This window comes from Coregonus lavaretus (assembly GCF_964263955.1).
Source record: "Coregonus lavaretus genome assembly, contig: HAP1_SCAFFOLD_5304, whole genome shotgun sequence".
Classification (NCBI taxonomy): Eukaryota; Metazoa; Chordata; class Actinopteri; order Salmoniformes; family Salmonidae; genus Coregonus; species Coregonus lavaretus.
This window is the reverse complement of record NW_028164108.1, coordinates 23,579-41,461: the sequence shown is the minus strand read 5'-3', so window position 1 is coordinate 41,461 and position 17,883 is coordinate 23,579. Positions and strand designations below refer to the sequence as shown.

Below are 17,883 nucleotides of genomic sequence, written 5' to 3'. Positions count from 1 at the left end.
AACCCAAAGGTGCACTGAGGAGGGAAGAGGAGGGACGAGGAGAAGAGAGGGGTGAATGAAAAGGGAAATACAGTAGAGAAGTAACTGTATACAGTACCAGTCAAAAGTTTGGACACACCTACTCATTCAAGGGTTTTTCTTTATTTTTACTATTTTCTACATTGTAGAATAATAGTGAAGACATCAAAACTATGAAATAACACATATGGAATCATGTAGTAACCAAAAAAGTGTTAAACAAATCAAAATATATTTTATATTTGAGATTCTTCAAAGTAGCCACCCTTTGCCTTGATGACAGCTTTGCACACTCTTGGCATTCTCTCAACCAGCTTCATGAGGTAGTCACCTGGAATGCATTTCAATTAACAGGTGTGCCTTGTTAAAAGTTAATTTGTGGAATTTCTTTCCTTCTTAATGCCAATCAGTTGTGTTGTGACCAAGTCCATATTATGGCAAGAACAGCTCAAATAAGCAAAGAGAAATGACAGTCCATCATTACTTTAAGACATGAAGGTCAGTCAATCCGGAACATTTCAAGAACTTTGAAAGTTTCTTCAAGTGCAGTCGCAAAAACCATCAAGCGCTATGATGAAACTGGCTCTCATGAGGACCGCCACAGGAAAGGAAGACCCAGAGTTACCTCTGCTGCAGAAGATAAGTTCATTAGAATAACTGCACCTCAGATTGCAGCCCAAATAAATGCTTTACAGAGTTCAAGTAACAGACACATCTCAACATCAACTGTTCAGAGGTGACTGCATGAATCAGGCCTTCATGGTCGAATTGCTGAAAAGAAACCACTACTAAAGGACACCAATAAGAAGAAGAGACTTGCTTGGGCCAAGAAACACGAGCAATGGACATTAGACCGGTGGAAATCTGTCCTTTGGTCTGATGAGTCCAAATTTGGTTCTAACCGCTGTGTCTTTGTGAGACTCAGAGTAGGTGAACGGATGATCTCCGCATGTGTGGTTCCCACCGTGAAGCATGGAGGAGGTGTGATGGTGTGGGGGTGCTTTGCTGGTGACACTGTCTGTGATTTATTTAGAATTCAAGGCACACTTAACCAGCATGGCTACCACAGCATTCTGCAGCGATACGCCATCCCATCTGGTTTGCGCTTAGTGGGACTATCATTTGTTTTTCAACAGGACAATGACCCAACACACCTCCAGACTGTGTAAGGGCTATTTGACCAAGAAGGAGAGTAATGGAGTGCTGCATCAGATGACCTGGCCTCCACAATCACCCGACCTCAACCCAATTGAGATGGTTTGGGATGAGTAGGACCGCAGAGTGAAGGAAAAGCAGCCAACAAGTGCTCAGCATATGTGGGAACTCCTTCAAGACTGTTGGAAAAGCATTCCAGGTGAAACTGGTTGATAGAATGCCAAGAGTGTGCAAAGCTGTCATCAATGCAAAGGGTGGCTACTTAGAAGAATCTCAAATATAAAATATATTTTGATTTGTTTAACACTTGGTTACTACATGATTCCATATGTGTTATTTCATAGTGTTGATGTCTTCACTATTATTCTACAATGTAGAAAATAGTAAAAATAAAGAAAAACCCTTGAATGAGTAGGTGTGTCCAAACTTTTGACTGGTACTGTATGTGATGGAGCTGGTTAGAAACCCACTCACGTGACAGCACCACAGGAACATGGGGTCCTTCATCAGAGCATGCTCCATCAGCTTCTTGTGGAAGAGCTCGTACACCTCACGATCCAGACAGTCTCTCAGCTAAACACACAACAGAAATAACAATGGTATGAACATGAAACACAACACAAGCTGCTGTTTTATGGGCTCTTAACCAACCGTGCTGTTTTGTTAGTTTTTTCGCATTGTTTGTAACTTATTTTGTACATAATGTTGCTGCTACCGTATCTTATGACCGAAAAGAGCTTCTGGACATCAGAACAGCGATTACTCACCTTGAACTGGACAAATAATTTTTCTTTAATGAGTTGGACGAGAGGGATTTGCTCCAGACACCTGACAGGGCCCTCATCCCCGTCATTCGCAGTAGAAAGAGACGGTGATATCGCGGGGTGCCTGGTAAGGAGCCGGCGACGAGTGGCTAATCTGCCTTTGCCATTGGTACTATTGGCCAACGTACAATTGCTTGATAATAAAGTGGACAACTACAAGCACCTATATCCTACCAACGGGACATTAAAAACTGTAATATCTTACGTTTCACCGAGTCGTGGCTGTACGACGACATGAATAACATACAGCTGGCGGGTTGTACACTGTATCGGCAGGATAGAACAGCAGCCTCTGGTAAGACAAGGGGTGGCGGTCTATGTATATTTGTAAACAACAGCTGGTGCACAAAATCAAATACTAAGGAAGTCTCAAGGTTTTGCTCGCCTGAGGTAGAGTATCTCATGATAAGCTGTAGACCACACTATCTACCAAGAGAGTTTTCATCTATATTCTTCGTAGCTGTCTATTTACCACCACAAACCGATGCTGTCACTAAGACGGCACTCAATGAGCTGTATACGGCCATAAGCAAACAGGAAAATGCTCATCCAGAGGCGGCGCTCCTAGTGGCAAGGGACTTTAATGCAGGGAAACTTAAATCCGTTTTACCTCATTTCTACCAGCATGTTAAATGTGCAACCAGAAGGAAAAAAACTCTAGACCACCTTTACTCCACACGCAGAGACGCGTACAAAGCTCTCCCTCGCCCTCCATTTGGCAAATCTGACCATAATTTTATCCTCCTGATTCCTGCTTACAAGCAAAAACTAAAGCAGGAAGCAACAGTGACTCGGTCAATAAAAAAGTGGTCAGATGAAGCAGATGCTAAGCTACAGGACTGTTTTGTTAGCACAGACTGGAATATGTTCCGGGATTCTTCCGATGGCATTGAGGAGTACACCACATCAGTCACTGGCTTCATCAATAAGTGCATCGATGACGTCGTCCCCACAGTGACTGTATGTACATACCCCAACCAGAAGCCATGGATTACAGGCAACATCCGCACTGAGCTAAAGGGTACAGCTGTCGCTTTCAAAGAGCGGGACTCTAATCCGGAAGCTTATAAGAAATCCCGCTATGCCCTCCGACGAACCATCAAACAGGCAAAGCGTCAATACAGGACTAAGATCGTATCTTACTACACCGGCTCTGAAGCTCGTCGGATGTGTCAGGGCTTGCAACCCACAGATGATGCAATCTCTATTGCGCTCCACACTGCCCTTTCACACCTGGACAAAAGGAACACCTATGTGAGAATGCTGTTCATTGACTACAGCTCAGCGTTCAACACCATAGTGCCCTCAAAGCCCATCACTAAGCTAAGGACCCTGGGACTAAACACCTCCCTCTGCAACTGGATCCTGGAATTCCTGACGGGCCGCCCCCAGGTGGTAAGGGTAGGTAACAACACATCCGCCACGCTGATCCTCAACACGGGGGCCCCTCAGGGGTGCGTGCTCAGTCCCCTCCTGTACTCCCTGTTCACTTATGACTACATTGCCAGGCACGACTCCAACACCATCATTACGTTTGCAGATGACACAACAGTGGCAGGCCTGATCACCGACAACGATAAGACAGCCTATAGGGAGGAGGTCAGAGACCTGGCCGTGTGGGGCCAGGACAACAACCTCTCCCTCAACGTGATCAAGACAAAGGAGATGATTGTGGACTACAGGAAAAAGAAGAGGACCGAGCACGGCCCATTCTCATCGACGGGGCTGTAGTGAAGCAGGTTGAGAGCTTCAGGTTCCTTGGTGTCCACATCACCAACAAACTAACATGGTCCAAGCACACCAAGACAGTTGTGAAGAGGGCACGACAAAACCTATTCCACCTAAGGAGACTGAAAAGATTTGGCATGGGTCCTCAGATCCTCAAAAGATTCTACAGCTGCACCATCGAGAGCACCCTGACTGGTTGCATCACTGCCTGGTCTGGCAACTGCTCGGCCGCTGACCGCAAGGCAATACAGAGGGTAGTGCATACGGCCCAGTACATCACTGGGGCCAAGCTTCCTGCCATCCAGGACCTCTATACCAGGCGGTGTCAGAGGAAGGCCCTAAAAATGGTCAAAGACTCCAGCCACCCTAGTCATAGACTGTTCTCTCTGCTACCGCACGGCAAGCGGTACCGGAGCGCCAAGTCTAGGTCCAAGAGGCTTCTAAACAGCTTCTACCCCCAAGCCATAAGACTAATCAAATGGCTACCCAGACTATTTGCATTGCCCCCCCCCTCCTCTTTGACGCTGCTGCTACTCTCTGTTTATTAGCTATGCATAGTCACTTTAATAACTCTACCTACATGTACATATTACCTAATTACCTCGACTAACCTGTGCCCCCGCACATTGACTCTGTACCGGTACCCCCTGTATATAGCCTCCCTACTGTTATTTTACTGCTGCTCTTTAATTATTTGTTACTTTTTTTTTTTTTTTTAGGTATTCTTTCTTAAAATTGCATTGTTGGTTAAGGGCTTGTAAGTAAGCATTTCACTTTAAGGTCTACACCTGTTGTATTCAGTGCATGTGACAAATATAATTTGATTTGATTTGATTTCCATCTACCTATAGCCCTCCTAGGGTTGCAAAAATGCTCAAATCTGGGATTTCTGAAAAAATAAAACAGGTAACTTTGCAAACTGGATACCTCCCATCTATCTCCATATCTTCCCTTCCAAACAAAGTGTATTCTTATTCTTCTTCTTATCACCTGAATGTCCAGAGTAAAGAAGTAGCTGTCCAGGTGCTCAGGGTCGTTGATGTCTGGTCCCGCACACACGGGACACACCATGTCTCTGATGTGCTTGTCTCTCACAGCGATGGTGAAATGCTGTGTGAAACACTCGTGGCACACCGAGCACTGACACGAGGTCAGGGACTGCATCTGAGAGAGGTACAGAGAATGTTTGAAGGATCTATGCAGTATAAACCCATAAACCACATACCGGTATTAACAGCTTATAGAAATGACACACCATATCTGAGAGAGGAGGGCACCAAAGTGAAAGTTACAGTATGTCTACGTTGCACTGAAAGTCAATTGTACTAAAGAATTACAAAACAACATGCAGTGCAATGTAGCTACACCATTCCACGCAAACTCAACCAAACCCCCAGCAGCCCACCTTGCTGTGTGGGAAGATGCTGAGGCAGCAGGGGCACTCGTTGTTGAGAAGGCGGCGGAGGAACTCTCTGTCCTGGGACTCTCTGACGGCCTGGATGACGTCCTCCAGGGAGTACTGGGCATCAGGCTCCTGGAGTAGAGACAGGGCCAGCTCACAGCGCCCCCAGCTGGGCAGCTCGTACAACGCCAGCAGGCGCCTGCACATCCTCTGAGAGGACAATGGAGGGTAATGATGATGATGAACAACAATCAGATTATTTGTGTTATCTATGGCCTTGGGAAATGCAGTTTAGTTGACTTGTGCTCTCTCTCTGTCTCTCTCAGACACATACACTCTGCAGTACCTGTTTGTCAGGGTTCTTGGCATCAATGGGGGCTTCTGGCTGGTCGCTCCAGATGCGCTGGTGGAAGGGCTCCAGGAGGGGCCGCTGCAGCAGGGACAGAGCCCCCCGCACCTCTCCTCCACTCAGACGCAGAGCCTCCTCACACTGGGATGCCTCCCGGAAGCCCAGAGAACGCAGCTCCCGCATCTACACACCAGAGACAGACCAGACCCAGTCAGAGTGGAAACACCTCTTTCATATCTTAGTATTACTGCATTCTTGAGGAGCTTGCAAGTAAGCATTTTACTGGACTGTTTACACCTGCTGTATCCTGTGCACGTGACAAATACATTTTGATTTGGGGCGGCAGGTAGCCTAGCGGTTAAGAGTGCTGGGCCAGTAACTGAATGGTCGCTGGTTTGAATCCCTGAGCCGACTAGATGAAAAATCTGTCGAATAGCCCTTGAGCAAGGCATTTAACCCTAATTGCTCCTCTAAGTCGCTTTGGATAAGAGCGTCTGCGACATGACAAAAAAATGTAACTGCAGTATACTTTGCATATACAGTGCTTTCGGAAAGTATTCAGACCCCTAGACTTTTTTCACATTTTGTTACGTTACAGCTTTATTGTAAAATTGATTAAATTGTTTTCCCCCCCTCATCAATCTACACACAATACCCCATAATGACAAAGCAAAAACAGGTTTTTAGATTTTTTTGCAAATGTATAAAAAAAAAAAAAAAGGAAATATCACATTTACATAAGTATTCAGAACCTTTATTCAGTACTTTGTTGAAGCACCTTTGGCAGCGATTACAGCCTCGAGTCTTCTTGGGTATGACGCTACAAGCTTGGCACACCTGTATTTGGGGAGTTTCTCCCATTCTTCTCTGCAGATCCTCTCAAGCTCTGTCAGCTTGGATGGGGAGCGTTGCTGCACAGCTATTTTCAGGTCTCTCCAGAGATGTTCGATCGGGTTCAAGTCTGGGTTCAAGTCTGGGCTCTGGCTGGGCTACTCAAGGACATTCAGAGACTTGTCCCGAAGCCACTCCTGCGTTGTCTTGGCTGTGTGCTTAGGGTTGTTGTCCTGTTGGAAGGTGAACCTTCGCCCCAGTCTGAGGTCCTGAGCGCTCTGGAGCAGGTTTTCATCAAGGATCTCTCTATACTTTGCTCCGTTCATCTTTCCCTCGATCCTGACTAGTCTCCCAGTCCCTGCCGCTGAAAAACATCCCCACAGCATGATGCTGCCACCACCATGCTTCACCGTAGAGATGGGTGCCAGGTTTCCTCCAGATGTGACGGCTTGGCATTCAGGTCAAAGAGTTCAATCTTGGTTTCATCAGACCAGAGAATCTTGTTTCTCATGGTCTGAGTCTTTAGGTGCCTTTTGGCAAACTCCAAGCGGGCTGTCATGTGCCTTTTACTGAGGAGTGGCTTCCTTCTGGCCACTCTACCATAAAGGCCTGATTGGTGGAGTGCTGCAGAGATGGTTGTCCTTCTGGAAGGTTCTCCCATCTCCACAGAGGAACTCTAGAGCTCTGTCAGAGTGACCATCTGGTTCTTGGTCACCTCCCTGACCAAGGCCCTTCTCCCCTGATTGTTCAGTTTGGCCGGGCGGCCAGCTCTAGGACGAGTCTTGGTGGTTCCAAACTTCTTCTATTTAAAAATGATGGAGGCCACTGTGTTCTTGGGGACCTTCAATGCTGCAGAATGCTTTTGGTACCCTTCCCCAGATCTGTGCCTTGACACAATCCTGTCTCGGACCTCTACGGACAATTCCATCAACCTCATGGCTTGGTTTTTGCTCTGACAAGCACTGTCAACTGTGGGACCTTTTATAGACAGGTGTGTGCCTTTCCAAATCATGTCCAATCAATTGAATTTACTACGGGTGGACTCCAATCAAGTTGTAGAAACATCTCAAGGATGATCAATGGAAACAGGATGCACTTGAGCTCAATATCGAGTCTCATAGGGAAGCGTCTGAATACTTACGTAAATAAGGTATTTCTGTTTTTTATTTTAAATACATTTGCTAAAATGTCTAAAAACCTGTTTTCACTTTGTCATTATGGGGTATTGTGTGTAGATTGCTGAGGAATTGTATTTATTTAATCCATTTTAGAATAAGGCTGTAACGTAACAAAATGTGGAAAAAGTCAAGGGGTCTCAATACTTTCCGAAGGCACTGTAGGCTTAATCGTGACACAGACTATCTCAGTAAGTAGCCTTGCACGAGTTGGAATGGCTCATAGGAGCAGGAGACTATCTGTGTCAAGCAGTCTTTGGTATGTCTCGGCCTGGGATCAAACTCCCAACCTTCCAACCTCAGGTCTGACACTCTAACCACAAGGCCACTGATGGGACTAGTGAACTCTAAAGTGTTTAGCCATATCAGTTTTGAGTGACCATTAGGGTCAGGTGAACTGTCTGGTTCTCACCTTGGCCTGTCTGTCTCTGAGCAGCTGACAGACTGCTCTCTCAGTGTCGCCCCCTGCTGCCAGCCATGCCTGCTTGGCCTCAACCCTGGACAGCTGCACCCCCTCACCCAGCAGCACACTGGGACTCTGTTGCTCTGTCGACCCCACATCCCTCTCAGTGTTATCCTGCGGCCCAGAAACCCTTGCTTTGTAGTTCTGCAAAGCTGCCGAAGCCGCCATGGCACAGATCTCATCCAGTTGGTGGGGCAGCTCTGATTTCAGCCAATCACAGGGGTTGACGTTGCTGCCCCTGGAAACACAGAGGGCTGCGTACACCTCCTCAGGGCCCACTCCCTTCTTCTCTCCCTTCTGAGGAAGAACATCAACTTAGAAGTTAGAATAATACCAGTCAATCTGGTTTTAATTCACATTTAGAGTCAGTTCAAACGCCACCTACTCGTATTTGATGGACAAGCTTCAGCCCTTCATCCCTCATCAGGTTCTGTCTCTTGATGTCGATGTTCACCCTGGAAGAGATCTGGGGAGGGATATGGGGCGTCACAGGAGGCGGGACTAAGTCTTTGATTGGAGATTGCAGGAGGAGGGACTTGGGGCTGGTGACCGCAGGGTCTTTGCACGGCAAGTTGCACATCTTACAAACCACTGCAGGCTGCAAGTTCACATAGGTGCAGAACTGACACATCCACTACAGAGAGAGAGAGACAGCATGGGAGAGAGGCAGAGAGGGGGAGAGAGATTTTGAAAGATTAAAACTGTTGTTTCTCTTTGCTTATTTTACCTGTTCTTGCCATAATATGGACTTGGTCTTTTACCAAATAGGGCTATCTTCTGTATACCAACCCTACCTTGTCACAACACAACTGATTGGCTCAACTGCATTAAGAAGGAAATAAATTCCACAAATTAACTTTTAACAAGGCACACCTGTTAATTGAAATGCATTCCAGGTGACTACCTCATGAAGCTGGTTGAGAGAATGCAAATAGTGTGCAAAGCTGTCATCAAGGCAAAGGGTGGCTATTTTGAAGAATCTAAAACCTAAAATCTATTTTGATTTGTTTAACAATTTTTGGGCTACTACAGTGAGGGAAAAAAGTATTTGATCCCCTGCTGATTTTGGACGTTTGCCCACTGACAAAGACATGATCAGTCTATCATTTTAATGGTAGGTTTATTTGAACAGTGAGAGACAGAATAACAACAAAAAAATCCAGAAAAACGCATGTCAAAAATGTTATAAATTGATTTGCATTTTAATGAAGGAAATAAGTATTTGACCCCTCTGCAAAACATGACTTAGTACTTGGTGGCAAAACCCTTGTTGGCAATCACAGAGGTCAGATGTTTCTTGTAGTTGGCCACCAGGTTTGCACACATCTCAGGAGGGATTTTGTCCCACTCCTCTTTGCAGATCTTCTCCAAGTCATTAAGGTTTCGAGGCTGACGTTTGGCAACTCGAACCTTCAGCTCCCTCCACAGATTTTCTATGGGATTAAGGTCTGGAGACTGGCTAGGCCACTCCAGGACCTTAATGTGCTTCTTCTTGAGCCACTCCTTTGTTGCCTTGGCTGTGTGTTTTGGGTCATTGTCATGCTGGAATACCCATCCACGACCCATTTTCAATGCCCTGGCTGAGGGAAGGAGGTTCTCACCCAAGATTTGACGGCACATGGCCCCGTCCATCGTCCCTTTGATGCGGTGAAGTTGTCCTGTCCCCTTAGAAGAAAAACACCCCCAAAGCATAATGTTTCCACCTCCATGTTTGACGGTGGAGATGGTGTTCTTGGGGTCATAGGCAGCATTCCTCCTCCTCCAAACACGGCGAGTTGAGTTGATGCCAAAGAGCTCGATTTTGGTCTCATCTGACCACAACACTTTCACCCAGTTCTCCACTGAATCATTCAGATGTTCATTGGCAAACTTCAGACGGCCCTGTATGTGTGCTTTCTTGAGCAGGGGGACCTTGCAGGCGCTGCAGGATTTCAGTCCTTCACGGCGTAGTGTGTTACCAATTGTTTTCTTGGTGACTATGGTCCCAGCTGCCTTGAGATCATTGACAAGATCCTCCCGTGTAGTTCTGGGCTGATTCCTCACCGTTCTCATGATCATTGCAACTTCACGAGGTGAGATGTTGCATGGAGCCCCAGGCCGATGGAGATTGACAGTTATTTTGTGTTTCTTCCATTTGCGAATAATCGCACCAACTGTTGTCACCTTCTCACCAAGCTGCTTGGCGATGGTCTTGTAGCCCATTCCAGCCTTGTGTAGGTCTACAATCTTGTCCCTGACATCCTTGGAGAACTCTTTGGTCTTGGCCATGGTGGAGAGTTTGGAATCTGATTGATTGATTGCTTCTGTGGACAGGTGTCTTTTATACAGGTAACAAGCTGAGATTAGGAGCACGCCCTTTAAGAGTGTGCTCCTATTCTCAGCTCGTTACCTGTATAAAAGACACCTGGTAGCCAGAAATCTTTCTGATTGAGAGGGGGTCAATTCTGTCTCTCACTGTTCAAATAAACCTGCCATTAAAATTATAGACTGATCATTTCTTTGTCAGTGGGCAAACGTACAAAATCAGCAGGGGATCAAATACTTTTTTCCCTCACTGTACATGATTCCATATGTGTTATTTCATAGTTTTAATGTCTTCACTATTATTCTACAATGTAGAAAATAGTAAAAATAAAGAAAAACCCTTGAATGAGTAGGTGTGTCCAAACTTTTGACTGGTACTGTATGTATATTGCATAGTTATAACCTTTAATTGTGTGCATATCTTTGTCTTATAGAACCACAACAATAAGATTCCAAGTCATTCGGATTACCAAAATCATATAAACATACACTGTATTCAAATGGAAACAGCTGTGTCTGTGTGTATGTGGTGGTGACTATCAAGCGTACAGTGATGGGCCTCAACATCATGTTCTAAACGGACAGCACTATAGAGGACTGAATCAAACCAATCAGTTATAAGTATATAGCGGGTGAGGGCATTCACAGCCGACCGCTCAGACGGGTGAGGGCATAACAGCCAACCGTTTTTACGTGGTCCTTCTAGCTGGATTTAGCGACCAATCGTTTTTACAGTATTTACACTAACCTCTGTTTCATTGTCTGCTGTGTGTCCTGGCGTGGAACATACTGGATTACTGGAGAGTACTGGCGTGATAGAGGGACGGGTGGCCAGACGGGGGCGCTCACACACCTCACAGAGTATACTGCTGCCCTGGTTCACAACCGTACAGCTCTTACACTGCCACTCTACGAAAGAGGTCAGAGAGGGTAGATAAACAGACAGCCTGGTATTGATCTCAGTTTCTAGTAATGTATAATTACATTACTCATGTATTATCACTGCTATAGAGGCACAGATGGCATGAACACCTCAAACAGGACAGGATAGGTGACTAATATGTTGTTTAAATGAACGTCACATGAAAACTACTCAACAGTTGACCCATGTATATGAATGTGACCTGTGTTGGGTGATGGCTGCCCTGGGTCTTCCTGAACTATAAGGGATGCGACGGCCAGGCGGGGTCGTTCACAGGTCACACACAGCACGGCTTTCACCTCGTTTACAGTAGTGCACTGAGCACACTCCCACGAGGAAAGAGAATGGCTAGAAAAAAGAAGAAACACGAGTGAGAGGAAAGCTTCATGTCCAGAAAGCTTCATGTCCAGAAAGCTTCATGTCCGAAAGCTTCATGTCCAGAAAGCTTCATGTCCAGAAAGCTTCATGTCCAGAAAGCTTCATGTCCAGAAAGCTTCATGTCCAGAAAGCTTAATGTCCAGAGCTTCATGTCCAGAAAGCTTCATGTCCGAAAGCTTCATGTCCAGAAAGCTTCATGTCCAGAAAGCTTCATATCCAGAAAGCTTCATGTCCGAAAGCTTCATGTCCAGAAAGCTTCATGTCCAGAAAGCTTCATGTCCAGAAAGCTTCATGTCCAGAAAGCTTCATGTCCGAAAGCTTCATGTCCAGAAAGCTTCATGTCCAGAAAGCTTCATGTCCAGAAAGCTTCAAGTTCAGAAAGCTTCATGTCCAGAAAGCTTCATGTCCAGAAAGCTTCATGTCCAGAAAGCTTCATGTCCAGAAAGCTTCAAGTTCAGAAAGCTTCATGTCCAGAAAGCTTAATGTCCAGAGCTTCATGTCCAGAAAGCTTCATGTCCGAAAGCTTCATGTCCAGAAAGCTTCATGTCCAGAAAGCTTCATGTCCAGAAAGCTTCATATCCAGAAAGCTTCATGTCCGAAAGCTTCATGTCCAGAAAGCTTCATGTCCAGAAAGCTTCATGTCCAGAAAGCTTCATGTCCAGAAAGCTTCATGTCCGAAAGCTTCATGTCCAGAAAGCTTCATGTCCAGAAAGCTTCATGTCCAGAAAGCTTCATGTCCAGAAAGCTTAATGTCCAGAGCTTCATGTCCAGAAAGCTTCATGTCCGAAAGCTTCATGTCCAGAAAGCTTCATGTCCAGAAAGCTTCATGTCCAGAAAGCTTCATATCCAGAAAGCTTCATGTCCGAAAGCTTCATGTCCAGAAAGCTTCATGTCCAGAAAGCTTCATGTCCAGAAAGCTTCATGTCCAGAAAGCTTCATGTCCAGAAAGCTTCATGTCCGAAAGCTTCATGTCCAGAAAGCTTCATGTCCAGAAAGCTTCATGTCCAGAAAGCTTCATGTCCAGAAAGCTTCAAGTTCAGAAAGCTTCATGTCCAGAAAGCTTCATGTCCAGAAATTCATGTCCAGAAAGCTTCAAGTTCAGAAAGCTTCATGTCCAGAAAGCTTAATGTCCAGAAAGCTTTGTGTCCAGAAAGCTTCATGTCCAGAAAGCTTCATGTCCAGAAAGCTTCATGTCCAGCAACCTTCATGTCCAGCAGACGCGTCAAACTCTTTGCGTTCCGGCGGAAGTCATTAATTGTCAATGGAGCAGTCCGCAGCGCTACGTTGGGGATGCTGCACTAGGCTGCAGTGCGTTCTGTGTACCACATGAGTTCAATAGTTTCAACTTGTGTGTTGCATAACCGTGCGGTGGTACAAACGGAAGTACATAAAAGTTTGTGCGTTTTCACGAAACCAGCCAACAGAATGGAGTGCAAAATGAATATGCACAGAACTGTTCTTTGTGTAATTTAGCACGCCATCATGCCGGGCAAACTAGTGATTAGAAATCAGTAGCCTACTCTATATGGGAACAACCAGTTCAATTTATTGATGTTGCTTGAGATGAATGTGACGGAAGAATAGAAAGAAACTAGATGAATTGTTGTAATGTGACCTTGTGTGCAGCCTATGAAACCAGCAGGTCGATATGAGAATAACTTTCATCTGTTTTAATGATTAGTTTTGGTCAAACAGGGCGAAGATGATCTTCTCCATGCCACAAACCGTACTGCAGCCTTACTAAGCAGATGTGCATCAAGTTTGGAAAATGTGGGCTAGACATCTGGCAAAAACAACCCTAACCCTAACCCTAACGCATTGTGTATCTGGTGGACATATGGCGGAAGAAGTGAGTGATCAGGTTTGTGTGTGTGTGAGTGTGAACGTGTGTATGTGTGTGTAGAGTCGATTATAACACATCCTCATTTCTAACCTAAAAGCTCTTGTTGGTTTGGCGGGGGTAACCAGTGTCCTGTTGTGACCCCTGCGGTCAGGGTGAGAATGGTACAGTCTGTCACATTCCAGACACAGCCTCTGAGAACAGGTGGAGCAATGGGTGGAGACTTGGGACATACCACAGATGGTACAGGTCTCTACGGGGGGTTTAAAAATGTGATAAGTGTTAGGTTACATATTCAGTGTTAGGTTACATATTCAGGGTAAGAATATTCAAATAAATATTGGATTAAAAGTGAGATTTGAGCTGAAATGGTCAAAGCTATGACCCATATCTTACCCTGTATTTTATCTCTCCTGTGATTGGCTCTGGACGGGTGGCGGTGGTAGATGAGGTCACATGACTGACAGAAAGGAAGAGAACCACAGGGTGGGCAGAGGAGAGAGGGCGTGGCACCGCACAGATTACACCCCCCGTCTGAGAGAGAAAGAGAGAGAGAGAGAGAGGGAGAGAGGAGCAATAAGCAATATGCAATAATTTTGTCATCCAATGACAGTACAATAGACAGGCAGATGACATATGCCAGTGGGGTTGGAAGTGGACAGGTTGCCAGGTGACAGACAGGGAGACTCGTACAGGGAGTGGCTGTCTGTCTCACCTGTGGGGGCTTGTATTAGTCCAGGACTAGCAGCAGGTTTGGGTGGAGGAGATAGTGTTTGAAGGTCGTTCCCCCTGTCCCCATGCTCCTCTCCTGGTGGGATGACCACCGCATCAGACATCAGCTCTGGTTCATCCTGAGGAGAGCAGAATAGCCCTAATGACAACACTAATCACAGAAAAAGGTTGAGGTAGAAACAGACAAACCGATTAACCACCCGACTGTACGCTACACAGACCTGGGTTGTCTTCTGTAGACTAAGGGATGGGATTATATTGCTGTAGATTTCTGGGTGAGCATGTGTACCCTGAAGGACAACAAACAACACAGTGCCACATAAGAGTTAGCAAGAGATCAAACATGGAAACTCATCTTTGTGGTTATCCTCAAATTGAGAATGAGAACAATTCAAACATTTTTATTAGATAATAACACTCTTAGACTCTCATATGAATGTTCACCTTGATAAGCATGTCCAGTTCCATGCGCAGGGTCATGACCTCAATGGTCACCGCAGCAACCTTCCCAACATCTGGATCTGTGACATCTTCAGGGAAGCTGAGGCCGTCTGGCTGCTGATTGGTGTAACCGTAGAGAAACAGGACTGACCTGCCACCCTGTAGAAAAGATAGCAGACAGTAGAATAAACCACTGTTGACTCAAATTAGTGAAAAAGTAAACTGAAATGCTTTAAATATCACTGGGTACCCAGTGCCCTAGGTCTATGTCTATGACCCGTGAGACACTTTAAACATTGATCATTGATCCACTCCCTTTTTGAACCATCTGACTATTTGTAGTGAAATCAATAGATGAGATGACTTTCAGACTCGGTAATCTGTACTATGCACTAGGAAGTCAATCATTATACTGTAATAATAAGAATGGGGCTGGAAGTCCCTGATCGTGTTTAGAGAGGCCTGTCTCCCTCCTTTACCTTGATGGCGTCCACGGTAGCCCTGAAGACTGGGTTGTTGTGCTTGACACTGCGCCAGTACCTGGGCCTGCTGGGGCTGGTCAGGTTACAGCCATACTTCTCTAGGATGCTCAAGGCTTTAAACAGCCGGCCCAAAGACTCTAGGACCTGACGGAGGGAGGAGAGGGGAGGTGGGGGAGAGGTGTTCAGGAGGCCAGAGGGGTTAACAGGAAAAGCTGAGGGTGCAAGGGGTACAGTAAAGACAAAAATACATTTGGGGGGCACCTGGATAGGAGAGAATGTAAAACCTCACCTCTTCCCTGCTGTTCCCTGATATGTTCTGTGTCACCATGGTCTGTGCTGTGATGTGGTGAAACTTGTCAGACAGGGACAGGGGGACATTGGCCATGACCTGGACATCAGCCTTCAATGCCTGGGCAGAGCCTGAATAGGACAGGAGGGACTCAGCTCTCCTCCGCACCTCCTCGAAAGGGACAGACTGGGTACTCATCATTCACAAACTGGGGAATAGAGATAAAGAATGACAGTAGGTAAACTCAGGGATGGGATTGTTTGCTGATGTGCAGTAGGTAGGTCTACTGTATTTTCTTATGTATCTGGGTGTACCGTCTAGCTACTCTGTCTACTGTGAACATAAATGTCTCCAAGGGGAATTAGCTCAAATGGTAAGAGCGCTTGCCAGGGTAACTTTTCTAATATAAGTCGTTCTGTCTGAATAACAGCGAATGCTAAATGGCAAAAATGTTTAAATGGTAAATGTAAGTACATTGAAGTTTGCTACCGTTATCTCAAAATGACACGTGACACCAGATAGCCGTAAACTTTAGCTGTAGCTGTAGTACATGTTCTGAAATTGAAGTGGCACATTGAGCTGGCTGGCAAGTCTATTTCTAATTATGCTCTAGCTAATTTATGACTGGCTAGCAAGGCGAAATCGAAAGTTTATGATGACAGCCAGATCAGTGCCACTACTTGCCTTACCTTTATCTTCCGCGTTTCCAGATGTATTTCGTGATCCAAGTCCTTTTGAATCCAATCGAATGTAATATCAAGGCAAAATGTAGCTACATTTCCAGTGTCACGTCGGTCTTCTGAAGCATGTCTTGAAAAGCATAGCTAGCTAAAGTCACAACAACAGTGAAAATGTAGTTGACGCGGAAGTTGTTATGAGGGGCGATGTAAAATAAACCTTGATGTACACTACCCTCTAGTGGTATTATATATAATAGCAGTTACTGGAATTACGCTGACCACAGTAAACAACATTGTTATTACATTGTTATAAATCAATCACTCACTCAATCATGATACTTCATCTGCTTTAGGACCGTCACATTTACAACTAAAAGCCACAAACTGCAGTTCACGTGGTCTTCTTGGAACTGAACACAGAACACTGTCTTAGAAACATTACTTTTCATGGTTGGACTGCTTTCATTCATTATTCATAGTATTAGAAATAACTTAAAGACCAGTTCAACTCTTCTGTGTGTAAGCTTTTTTTTATTAATCTAAGCACAACATTTGCCCAATGTACAACGTCCAAAGATTGTACTATCTCTGTTTTACCACTAGAGGAGGCAACTGCTAATCAATAATAGTGGCTTTTTATCGTGATATGGCAAGAAGAACTCACAGGGCACAAGACACAAGAAGAGTGTGATGACAATGATATGGTCACTGCAATGACAATGATATGGTCACTGACTAGGTGACCCTTAGGGTAGTGGTCAGTATCAGGGCTTGAGCCATGACAACAAAATTACCTTTCTTCAGGCGAGGGCCTTTATGTGAGAGTGCATATGATTCTCATTTTGACTACAGTCAGTAATATCTAACCCAGGCCTGTACTGACATACACTACATGAACAAATGTATGTGGACACCTGCTTGTCGAACATCTCATTCCAAAATCATGGGCATTAATATGGAGTTGGTCCCCCCTTTGCTGCTACAACAGCCTCCACTCTTCTGGGAAGGCTTTCCACTAGATGTTGAAACATTGCTGCGGGGACTTGCTTCCATTCAGCCACAAGAGCATTAGTGAGGTTGGGCACTGATGTTGGGCGATTAGGCCTGGCTCGCAGTCGGCGTTCCAATTCATCCCAAAGGTGTTCGATGGGGTTGAGGTCAGGGCTCTGTGCAGGCCAGTCAAGTTCTTCCACACCAATCTCAACAAACCATTTCTGTATGGACCTCGCTTTGTGCACAGGGGCATTGTCATGCTGAAACAGGAAAGGGCCTTCTCCAAACTGTTGGCACAAAGTTGGAAACACAGAATCGTCTAGAATGTAATTGTATACTGTAGCATTAAGATTTCCCTTCACTGGAACTAAGGGGCCTAGCCCGAACCATGAAAAACAGCCCAAGACCATTATTCCTCCTCCACCAAACTTTACAGTTGGCACTATGCATTGGGGCAGGTAGCGTTCTCCTGGCATCCACTAAACCCAAATTCGTCCGTCGGACTGCCAGATGGTGAAGAGTATTCATCACTCCAGAGAACTCATTTCCACTGCACCAGAGTCCAATGGCTTTACACCACTCCAGCCAACGCTTGGCATTGCGCATGGTGATCTTAGACTTGTGTGCAGCTGCTCGGCCATGGAAACCCATTTCATGAAGCTCCCGGCAAACAGTTCTTGTGCTGACGTTGCTTCCAGAGGCAGTTTGGATCTCGGTAGTGAGTGTTGCAACCGAGGTGCTACTCGCTTCAGCACTCGGCGGTCCCGTTCTGTGAGCTTGTGTGGCCTAACACTTCGTGGCTGAGCCGTTGTTGCTTCTAGACGTTTCCACTTCATAATAACAGCACTTACAGTTGACCGGGGCAGCTCTAGCAGGG

The 17,883-nt window shown here is 45.6% G+C and overlaps 1 protein-coding gene across 1 annotated transcript; it reads right to left on the bottom strand.

Annotated features, from left to right (window-relative positions):
• Positions 1-1,613: 1,613 nt before the first annotated feature.
• On the bottom strand, positions 1,614-16,207 carry LOC311117445 (E3 ubiquitin-protein ligase RNF31-like; the record flags this gene model as incomplete). Its single annotated transcript, XM_084192375.1, has 16 exons — positions 16,023-16,207; positions 15,334-15,541; positions 15,042-15,188; positions 14,566-14,721; positions 14,343-14,411; positions 14,105-14,240; positions 13,786-13,923; positions 13,483-13,642; positions 11,374-11,519; positions 10,998-11,158; positions 8,331-8,579; positions 7,895-8,242; positions 5,474-5,659; positions 5,131-5,337; positions 4,716-4,889; positions 1,614-1,746 (listed from the first exon to the last, which is right to left on the bottom strand). Coding segments are annotated over exons 2-16 (2,611 nt in total), but the record flags the coding sequence as incomplete, so codon positions are not given.
• Positions 16,208-17,883: the final 1,676 nt, after the last annotated feature.